Below are 11,705 nucleotides of genomic sequence, written 5' to 3' on the forward strand. Positions count from 1 at the left end.
CAATATAGACTAAACCAAACCAACTCAAACAACAAAAGCTCTATTTCATCCAATATAATAAAATATGGTGTTGGAATCCTTAAAAGCATCATTTTTTCGTAGACTGCTTCAATTCCGGTGTTAGAATAAATTTCAACAATCTAAATGCTTTGCCACTGGTTGTAGCTGCCATGGCACTCTTCTGAACCTTGGCCTTGATTACTGTTTGCTTTGGACGTCTAAAAGGTTGCTGAGTCAGGAATTAACAAAATTATTATGAGGATGTTTCATACAAATTTTAACATACACATTAAGTCATTCAAAATTAGCATACTTTGAGATTGTCTGAGACATTTTTTTGTGACATGTGAAGAATAATCTTTAATTTGAGTATCATGAGAGGGAGGATTAGAATTTTGCAAGCTACCAGGTCCAGATACATCAGCCTGTGTTTTCAATGAAACCAAAAAAGGACAATGAATATATTTGACGGTAATGTCACCAATTATAGGTCAGATAGGTCCCCAAACATTAGGTTATCAAACAAAAAGCTCCCTATAGAAGCATAATCATCATGCAGATAGGTCCCCCATTTAAAATGTTGCCGTTTCGCAACTCTACCTTCCATGGTGGGGACGAATTTGTCCTCCACAAAACGACGTCGTTCGCCTCATGATCCAATACGACGTCGTTTTGTCCAGCTTGGATGGGGACTAAATTGTCCTGGAGGTGACACGTGGCAGTTAACCTGACACATCAGCCCGTTATCCTCCACGTAGGACGTCCTGATCTGGTCAAACTGTCATGGGGACGTATCTGGTGTATAACTAAAAACGTCAGGGTCAAAATTTTAGTTAAATTTTGTTGGGGACAAATCTGTCCGACCGTAAATTTTTTAGGGACCTATTTGAGGTATTACTCAAAGATAAAACAAACCAAAACTTTTCCTAAACATTACTTACTTAATCAGTCAATCAATCTATAGGATATTATTATATAATATAGTATATAACCAAGTTGGGTTGGTCTAATGGTTAGCTGACTAGTCCGCTTAAGCAAGTGTCGGAGCTTGATTCCCGCCTTGTGCATACAACAACCACTTAGCCCACGACAAACCCTTAAAAAGAGCTCAGATCCGGGCGTGGATAACAAAAAAAAATATAATATAGTACATGATCTAAGAAAATGTGAGTAAGTGGCTTAATTTGATGAATAAAATAATTGAAAAATGTAGCAATAGATGCGGTTAGATCCACAGTACGTGGTGGGAGCAGCACAAACATAGCTTCACACACTTGACAACATTGAAACAAGGAACCCTCTCTCATAACACACTGTTTTTTTTTTCTTTTTACTAATATCTAAATCCAAATCCAACCTTGGATTAACAACATCTTGTTTCAACAACACCACCACCTTCTTTGCAATTCCATTTATTGTTGTTGTTTATCATCATTACATTTTTCAGGTTCACAGGTTTGACTTTAAGGAGCTTGGGAGAAAACTCTTGCTCCTTATCATAAGGTATGCATGTTGCATAATGTTTGTATTCTCTTCAATTTCAAAGATTTTGTTTTTTTATATCCATTTTGTTAAGTTAATTAACTTTCTTAATCTTGTTTAATTAATTAGTTAATTAGATTTATGTTCCTTTGAATAGTTGTATTGGTTCTTCTGTACAATGCCCTCCTCCATGTTCTTCTTCTTTACAATTAGGTTATGAGATTGGAAGTTGAATTGATCTTTACTTGCATGTATAGGTTAATTATATCTTTTCACCATCATAATCTTTAGCTAAGTTTGCATTGTGCATTTTTGATCCATTCTTGGAAGAATCTACCAAGTTTTGCTGAAAATGGAAATGCTTAGGGCAAAGGGATTTGCATTTGAAGTTGTGTGCAAATAATTATGAGATGAACAAAACAATGATGAAATGTATTTAGAGAGACATGCAATTAGTGACATATTAAGTGAAAATTAATGATTTTGATTTGGGTGAATTTCATATCTTTGTGTGATGGCAAAATGAATATTTGAATTTTTTTTTGTTTTCTAAATTTTTGAAACAGTTGCTTGGAAGATAGCAGAGGATTCTGAATCCTACTTGGGTTTATTGAATTTTCAATGGGAGGTGCAGTTGGAAGGGCTGAATCCGTTGGTTGGATTCCGGAAACCAAAATTGAGGCTAAAATGGTTGAAGCATTGCAAAAGAGGGAATCTAAAGGATGTTCGGTGAAATCGTTCAACACTATAATCTTGAAATTCCCAAAAATTGATCAAAGCTTTAGAAAATGCAAAGCCATATTTGAGCAGTTTGGTAGGTTTCTATTTCAAATTTATGCTTTTGCTAAATTTATGGTCACTGTCTTCTCAGAATTCTATTGTTGTACATTTTTTTTGTTAAGTTTTCTACCCGGCATTCGGATCAACTAATCCAGCTCGGGGTATTAGACCGACTCGATGTTGGTTTACTTGATGTAGCTAATCATACATTAGGAATTTTCGATATTTATTCGAATTTCAATTGGATCTAACCTATTCTGAAACTCTTAGCTAGTTTTTTATTTTTCTGATTGGAGTAAAATTTGTATGGTTTCTGCATGCTAACAACAATTGACATATTCATATTTATTTGTAAATAAACTTATAACTGCTAATAGATGTGTGTTTTTTGCTTTGCTCATAGATGAGGATTCGAATGGCGTAATAGACCGAGAAGAGTTGAAAAAAAGTTTCAGTAAACTGGAAATTTCTTTTACTGAGGAGGAGTTGAATGATCTCTTTGAAGCATGTGACATCAATGAGGATATGGGAATGGAGTTCAATGAGTTCATTGTACTTCTTTGCCTTGTCTACCTTCTCGCAGACGATCCAGCAGCCCTTCACACTGTATCCTTGCACGCAATTCTCGCGCTATCTTAATTTCTTTACCATAGGCTATTTGACATTCTTATAAGTTTTGAATTTGGAATAAGATTAAGTGTAGTTTTTGCTTTTATCAGCATAAAACTTTCAAAAGTGGAAGGTAGACTAGTAATGTTTACTCCTTGAATCTTATGTGCTCTAACCTCTTATTGATGTTTAAGTTGTTTACAGATGTTTGGACTTAATGAACCATTCATGCATTGACATTAACATGTGATGGTAGCTTTGAGAAATTTTGTCATATGATGAAAATAATATGAACAGATTTTGTGTATGCCATTCTTATAAATTTCCCTTGCTATCTTTTCAAAAGAGAAATTTCCATGACTTCCTTAGAAATCACGAATTGGGTTGCCGAATCTGGAGTCCACATTCGAGACTTTGGTGGATGCGTTCGTGTTTTTGGACAAGAACAAGGATGGTTATGTCAGCAAAAACGAGATGATTGAAGCGATAAATGAAGGCGGGGAGCGTTCTTCTGGAAGAATAGCAATGAAAAGATTTGGTCAGTTATCTGTCCCCATTCTTGTTAGCAAGAGTTCAACTTTATTTCCTTATATTTTTCTTTATAACTGCATCTAGCATAAGGGTTTATACATATTTCGACATGAATCTAATTTTGATGCACTGTCAGTGTAAAGTAGTTTTACACGTGCATCCAATTACATAATACCGCATCTTTTACATTGACCGCTTGAATAGTCATCCAAAAGAACGGATGTGATTGCACGACTGTGTAAAACGCTTTACACTGTCAGTGCATCAAAATTAAACTCTTTGGACATTCATATAAAATCTAAGAACTTCCCTTTAGAGGGCCAGTGAAATACATATTTGGATATAAATATTTCATTTCAATGATCAAACTCATAACTTCATATCAGTAACTTCTATGCACTATTAACTAAAAAAAGTTAACTTTGTATTTTTTTTTTAATTAACATTTATATTATCTACAAAAATACTGCAGAAGAAATGGATTGGGATCAAAATGGAATGGTGAACTTCAAGGAGTTCCTTTTCGCGTTTACAAGGTGGGTCGGAATTGAGGACGAGGAAGATGAAGAGGCCTGAAGCTTGTCATCTCTAAGGCTGCGTTTGTTTTTTAGAACAGGACAGGACAAGACACTGATGGACAAAGACACAAAATTTTGTGTTCTTGTATTCTGTTTGATGATAAACTAGAACAAATTATGAAAATTTAATTTATTCTAATATTTTTTTTCACTAAAAAAATTTGAGATGAAAAATATAATAATAAAAAAATATAATTATAAAAAATTAACAAAAATAATGAAAAATAAGTTGTGTCCTTTGTTAGTGTCCTCGTGTCCTTTCTGTCAGGATGGACACAAAATACACTAATTCAGTATCTTTGGACACACTGTCTCTATCTATGTCTATCTGTCAAACATGATTTTGTGTCTCAGTGTCCTGTTTTTGCAAACAAACGCAGCCTTACACTGCTTCTGTTACTAATAGTTGGTAAAAAGAAAAAGTGTTTCAAGCTCCAAAGAATGGAGGTTTTTCTTGTTTTAGCTTGCAATAAAGGGCTAGTTGCTACACATAATGAACCTTTCATAGATGAAGTTCATTGTGTAAATAGTCACAAAATGCAGAACTATGAGTGCCATATTGAAGACATGTTAATTATATGGTAGAAACTCAGATACAGTTGTGTTTATGTAGAATTGATAGTTAAAAACCGTTAAATAATTTGACATATTTGATTAAATTATTATATCTTAACGATTTTCAACTATCAAATTCAAATAAAAACAACTACACATGAGTTGTTACCTAATTATATTGGTTGCTTCGTTAGTTTTTTTTCTTTTCCTTTATGATTCTTATTATTGGTCATTACTTGCTTTGATGAATTGCATTCTGAATTTGAAGAGGCTGTACCAATATTGGTAGGCAAGTTCATTCCCTTCCAAGTGCTTTTGAGTTTGAGTATGGAAAAAGTTTGAGTTGGGAGAGTGATTAGCCGAATATTACAAATCCGACATTTTTTTAAGAATTGAAATGTTTGGTAACCAAAAGAAATTTGTCAAAAATAGTCTGAACTTGTCTAATTTAATATTTATTAATTGTTGTAATAATTAATGAATGTTAAATAAGACAAATTCTGATTTTTTTTTTGTCTCTCTAACATTACGTTTTACGAATAATGTTTTTAGAAAGTTTATAAATTTAAGATATTCTTCGCATCTTGAACTAAATTTTAGAGTAAACTAGGTCCATTCTATGATACCAAAACTTAGAACTTATTTGGTCCAATCTAGTGAAGCATCTTGTTAGATGATAAAAAAAATGTTTAATTATTCTGTTGGTCTTATAGTTTTGTGAAATTTTTAATTAGGTTTTTGTACCTTTTTTTTTTATTTAAGTTCTTGCACCAAAAACTTTTTTTAATTGACTCCCTACACTTTTTTTTTATTTGGGTCTTTGTACCAATTTTTTTATTTTTAATTGGGTCTTTATAAAATTAAGCCAATTACTGTCAATAGAGACCTAATTGAAAAAAAAATTTTGGTACAGGGACCCAATTAAAAGGAAAAAAATATAGGGACCTAATTGAAAATTTCGCAAAACTATAGGGATCAACAGAATAATTAAACCTAAAAAAAAAAAAGAAGTGGAATAAACTACTGCTCCCAGCATTGCCATCCCTCGTAGCAATATTGAAGAGGGTCCAACTGGAATTTGAGCTTAAAAAATAAAGTAACAAAATTTAGAACCTGTAATTTAAAAAGCCAAAAATTGAATTTTAAATTTAAATTCTAAAAATATGCTAGTTTATTTATTATATAACATTTAATTAATTTAAATTTAAGAGTAAATAGACATTTTTTACCATAAAAGATTTGGACGTTGACAAAATTGACTATAAAAAATTAAAACTAAAATTATACCCATACAAGATAAGTTTCGTTCGATAAAGATGACTAAATATTAAATTTTTGTTTATAATTTCATAAATACCCCTTTTATTTTGATAATTAAATTTAATCAAATTAGTTCAATAATTTAAGGATTGATAATTAAAAAATTTTAGATAAAAAAGAAAAAGAGACATAAGAAGACAAAAAATTGATTAAATTTAATTACAAAAATAACTTGTCTACAGTCCAGCTAGTATTTTTTTTCCCTCTAAATTACAACGGATTTAGTCGAACTGTTTGATTTATATACTAATAATCGTACATAGGTTTAATGTTCTACAAAATATTTCGGTCATCCATGGTAAGAAATTGGATCCAATCAACAATTTAATTAGACTTTCAAAATTAAAGAACGAAATTCTAAATAAAATGTTACAAAACTCTATTTCACAAATATTTAAAACATGAAGAATACTATAATAGTATCATATTCTGGCGCATAATTAGACTTCAGCTGAGGTTGGTCCTTTTTACAATACAAATTGTTTTATGGATTATTTAGATTTAAGCTTTCTATTTTGGAATATTAGAGGTGCCTCTAATAAATTGGCCCGGGTTCATAGTAAGGAGTTAGCGAATAAATTTCATCCTACTTTTTTCATTCTGTTTGAAACCCATATTGCTTTCGAGAGGATGAAATCTTTTTGGAATAATCTAGGTTACCAGGGTGTTGGTATTGTTGAGGCTAATGGTCATAGTGGGGGTATCTGGGTTCTATGTTCTAATTCAAATATTTCTGTGAGAGTATTGGATGTAGTTGATCAATGTATCAGTTTTGAAATCACTATGGGCAATACATCTAGTTACTGCAGTGCGGTGTATGCTAATCCGCATATACATCGGCGTAAAGAACTGTGGGGTGACTTGACAAGGATTGCTAATATGATCTACGGACCTTGGATTGTGTTAGGGGACTTTAATGATGTTTTGTTGCAGAGTGAAGTTAGAGGGGGGCAATTTAGACTTGCCAGAGCAGAACAATTTGCGGAAACATTGGAGGATTGTGGGCTGTTTGATATGGGGGCTATTGGGAGAAGATTCACTTGGTACAGGAAGGTGAAAGGTGGGGTGCAGGTGGCCAAGAAGCTTGATAGAGCAGTCATCAACCAGGACTGGCGACTAATGTTTCCAGAGGCTTATACTGAGGTGCTGGCGCGCCTTCACTCTGATCATTGCCCATTATTCACTAGGTGCAAGATGGCAAAGAGGGCTACCAAGGGCCATCGTCCGTTCAGATTCCAGGCTGCGTGGATGACTCATCCTCTTTTTAGGAATGTTGTTGATACAGCTTGGAATAGAGGAGCTCCGGATGTAGTTAAATGTTTGTTGGATGTTCAAAAAGATGCAACTAGCTTCAATAAAAAGGTTTTTGGCAATATTTTTGTTAAGAAAAGGGAGTTGGAGAGGCTTTTGAATGACGTTCAGATTACTCTGGAAAGTCAGGAGGATCAACAGCTTAGGATCAAAGAGCAAGTTTTGCATCAGGAACTGAATGCTGTCCTTCTTCAAGAAGAGTTGTTGTGGTATCAAAAATCTAGAGAACAATGGGTGAGATGTGGAGACAGAAATACAAAATTTTTTCATCTGCAGACAGTTATCAGGAGAAAGAGGAACAAAATTCATGGGTTATTTTTGGAGGATGGGTCTTGGACCACGGAGACTACGACTCTAGAACTGGTGGCAAATTCTTTCTTTCAAAAGCTCTTTTCTACAAGGGAGGATATTGACCTGGACGCTATGGGGCCTTTTCCTTGCCCGTCTCTTAGTACTGAGGCTTGTCGAAAGTTAGTGGAACCAGTGACGTCTGAAGAGGTTAAAAGAGCTGTGATGACCATGAGTTCATTTAAAGCCCCAGGGCCAGATGGATTTCAAGCAATTTTCTACAAAGAGTTCTGGGACTCTCTTAGCAACGATGTGTGTAGACTGGTCAAGCGAGCCTTTGAGGGTGAGCCATTGAATGCGGCTATTTTCGATACTCTCATTGTTCTAATTCCTAAAGTGGAAGTTCCCTCTTCCTTACGGGAGTTTCGGCCTATTAGCTTATGTAATGTAATTTATAAAATTGTCACAAAGGTTCTAGTTAACAGGTTCAGACCTTTCCTGTCGGAGATCATTGGTCCTTTGCAAGGAGGGTTCATTCCAGGAAGAGGAACCACAGAGAATATTATCATTGCTCAAGAGATTATGCACTTCATGAGGAACACCAAGTCTCGAAAAGGGACCATGGCATTCAAGATTGATTTGGAAAAAGCTTATGACAGGGTAGACTGGCGTTTTCTGGAAGCTACTTTGGTCCGGTTTGGGTTTCCAAAGGCTACCATTAATCTTATATTGAATTGTGTGACTTCCTCTTCGTTGGCAGTTTTGTGGAATGGGAACAGGCTCCAAAATTTCAATCCGAAGAGAGGGTTGAGGCAAGGAGATCCTATGTCTCCTTATCTATTTGTACTCTGTATGGAAATGCTTGCCTGCTTTATCTCTCATAGAGTTTCCCAAGGTTTGTGGAACCCAGTTGCGGTTTCTAGGAATGGACCACGACTCTCTCATTTGATGTTTGCAGATGATCTTTTGCTTTTCTGTAAGGCATCAAAAGCTCAAGTAATAGAGGTCATGCATTGTTTGGACTTGTTTTCTAGAGCGTCAGGTTTAAAGGTAAATCTTCATAAGTCAAAGGCCCAGTGTTCCAAGAGGGTGTCGGAGAGGAGAAAAGAGGTTCTCTCAGGGGTCTCTAACATCCGGTTCTGCAATGATTTGGGTAAATACCTGGGAATTAACATCGGTCATGCCAGAGCTTCCAGGAAGACGGCTCAGGAGATTATTGAAAAAATTTCGAGAAAGCTCTCCAGTTGGAAAGGACGCCTACTGAATAAGGCAGGGAGGCTTTGTCTTGTTAAATCGGTTATGGCCTCTATCCCAGTTTATGAAATGCAAATTTCTCTTCTCCCGAAGTATGCATGTAATAAAATTGATTCCTTGATGAGACAATTCTTGTGGAAAGGTCAAGCGACTGGAAAAGGGCTGCCTCTGGTCAGGTGGGAGGTCGCCATAACTCCTAAAAAGGCAGGAGGATTGGGTATTAGGGATACTTCCTGTGCTAACATGGCGCTTCTGGGAAAGTTAGTATGGGATTGTCTAAATAATAGTGAGAAGTTATGGGTGCAGGTTCTGAAGCATAAATATCTCAGGAATCAATCTGGTATGAACGGAAACAGTAGAAATTCTTCATCGGCTACCTGGAAGAACATTGTTAGTGCCTATGAGCATCTCAAGGAAGGGCTTCATTGGAATATTTGAGATGTCCACAAATCAGTTTGGTATGATGAGTGGACTCCTTTTGGTAAGCTTTGCAACCTTGTTCCTTATGTACATATTTCTGAATCAGATTTCATGGTGGCTGACTTGTGGAAAGGGGTGTCTTGGGAGGTTGATAGTCTTACCACGCCTATTCCGCATGAGATTAAGCAGTTTATTTGTGGTCTGAGATATCCTAGTTTGACTGAGTTGGAGCCACAGTGGGAGTGGTGGCCTGCAGCAACAAAAAAGTATAGTGCAAGGGAGGGTTACAGATGGTTATTAAAGAAAACATTAAATTGGAATGCTAACAGTAATTGGAACTGGTTGTGGAACACAAACATTCCAGAGAAGTTCAAATTTACTATGTGGCTTAGCTTACATGATGCTCTACCAACTGAGACCTTTCGATTCAAGCGGCATTTAGCTTCTTCAGATATGTGTAAGAGATGTAACAAGGCGCAGGAGACTATGGAGCATTGCCTTAGAGACTGTGAACGATCAAAGGCAATCTGGTATATGTTGGATCCTAGTATCCTGGACTCGACGGCTGGTACTGCTCTTGAAGAGTGGTTTCGGAAGGCCTTGGCTAACAATGAGGCGTCCTTTGGTGCAGGGCTTTGGTGGGTATGGAGACATAGGTGCAATGACATATTCAACACTGACAACCCTTGGACAGACCATAAGGTTGTTGCCTTGGCCAGAATTACCGCCAAGGACTTACAGGTTTACAGGAATCGAAGCAATGCCTTTAGGTCTCTCCGAAATTGCCTGTGTTGGGAACCACCGGTAGGCAATAGTTTTAAAGTTAATTGTGATGCAAGCTTGTATATGGATTCAAATTTAGCGGGATTTGGGTGTATTATTAGAGATTCTAAGGGAGATTGGATCTCGGGCTGCTCTGGAAGCATTCCCCCTTGGTCTATAATCAGATGTGAATTATTTGCTGCTTGGAGGGGGCTGGTTTTAGCTTGGGATTGCGGTTTGAGGGATATTATATGTGAAACAGATTGCCTTGACATTCTGCCCATCATGCATGAGCTTACAAGTGGGTATCCATCTGAAGTAACAGATTTGGTTCACAAGATTCAGGAGCTTTTATCTCGTCCTTGGCTTGTTCACGTTGAATGGGTGTCCCGAGAAGCAAATAGAGCTGCGGATTGGATGGCTAAATATGGTGCCAAGAGTAACTCTAATCATGTTATTTGGTCTGAGCCTAGTGTTGATCTCCAACGAATCATCCGCTCGGATTTAGAATAGTTTTTGCTTTGTTTCTTTCCTTGTTTAGTCACCAAAAAAAAATATTCTGGCGCATAAAAATAAGTTTTAAGAGTGTATACGCATCAAAATATGCATTTTTTTAGTTATTATATACTATTAATTTTTCAAAATAAACTCTCAATATAACTTATTTCAAACCATTTCTTGACGAATAACCATATCAAAACCTATGTACTTAATTATTAAAACCTAGTTGGTATGACAAAAATTTACTTGATGATAAATTGATAATCAATCAAGTAACACTAATATGATTTACAAAACAACTAAAGTGGGTGTAAACAGAATATAATCATTAAATCAATTATTCTTAGAAAATATAAATTATACAATATGTATTAAAAATAAATTAAATAATATTTATACATAAATATATAATAACTAATTTAATCACTAATTTATGTGCATATAAAATATTTTAATATTATGTATATACAAAAAATTAATAACTATATTTTTGTGTGTGTATATATATTGGTTCACATACTTTTTTAACTAAATAATAAGTCATTAGAATGATCAAATTTGTTATAATAGAATAATCAAATTATCATAGTAAAATAATTCAAATTTTTTATAAAATACTAAATATGTATTGCTAATTTTCTATACACTAGTTAATTTTTTATATGAACAAATACTACATGAACAGTAAATATTATTATTTTTAATCAGTATTTAGCCACCAATAATTTGTACCAATTTTATAAATGTTTTGTACACAAAAAATATATAGTTTATAATTATATTTATCAGAATTTTGTATATATGAATCAATACAATTTGTACTCACATTTTTTTTAGAATTTACACATATAAATTAATAAAATTTATTTGTTAAAAATAATTTAATATTTAGGACTTGTTTGGACGCTATTTTTAAAAAAGATATTTTTTTAATGATCTTTTTTTGAAAGATCTTTTACAAAAGTAAAAATGATTTTATGTTTAGATATCTCATGTAAAAATATATTTTTATCTATCAATTATATTTAGATAAAATAAAATAAAAGTACTTTTTTGTTGATTTATTATGTAAAAAATATCTTTTTAAAAAAATATATAAATTGTAATTTTAAAAAAAAGATGTTTTTTTTATATTTTTCTAGTATTTTTACTTTTATTATTAAAAATTTACTATATACGCTAAAAAAAACTTTTTATTAATTTTTTTTTTCATTAATTTAATAGCGTCCAAATAAACACTTATACTAAATTACTAACCAAATAATAAAAAAAAATATAAAAAATTCCTGCCCAATAATTTCTCTTTTGATATAT

The 11,705-nt window shown here is 33.9% G+C and overlaps 1 protein-coding gene across 1 annotated transcript; it reads left to right on the forward strand.

Annotated features, from left to right (window-relative positions):
* The first annotated feature begins 1,245 nt into the window (after positions 1-1,245).
* LOC107625888 (putative calcium-binding protein CML21) lies at positions 1,246-4,724 on the forward strand. The gene is made up of 6 exons (XM_088500741.1): positions 1,246-1,503; positions 2,049-2,296; positions 2,666-2,868; positions 3,241-3,409; positions 3,875-3,995; positions 4,361-4,724. The coding sequence occupies exons 2-5, from the start codon at positions 2,104-2,106 to the stop codon at positions 3,976-3,978; spliced, it is 669 nt and encodes a 222-aa protein (XP_088356867.1). The 5' UTR covers positions 1,246-1,503; positions 2,049-2,103; the 3' UTR covers positions 3,979-3,995; positions 4,361-4,724.
* The last annotated feature ends 6,981 nt before the right edge of the window (positions 4,725-11,705 follow it).

This window comes from Arachis ipaensis, chromosome B1, assembly GCF_059453495.1.
Source record: "Arachis ipaensis isolate K30076 ecotype BB chromosome B1, ASM5945349v1, whole genome shotgun sequence".
Taxonomy (NCBI): Eukaryota; Viridiplantae; Streptophyta; class Magnoliopsida; order Fabales; family Fabaceae; genus Arachis; species Arachis ipaensis.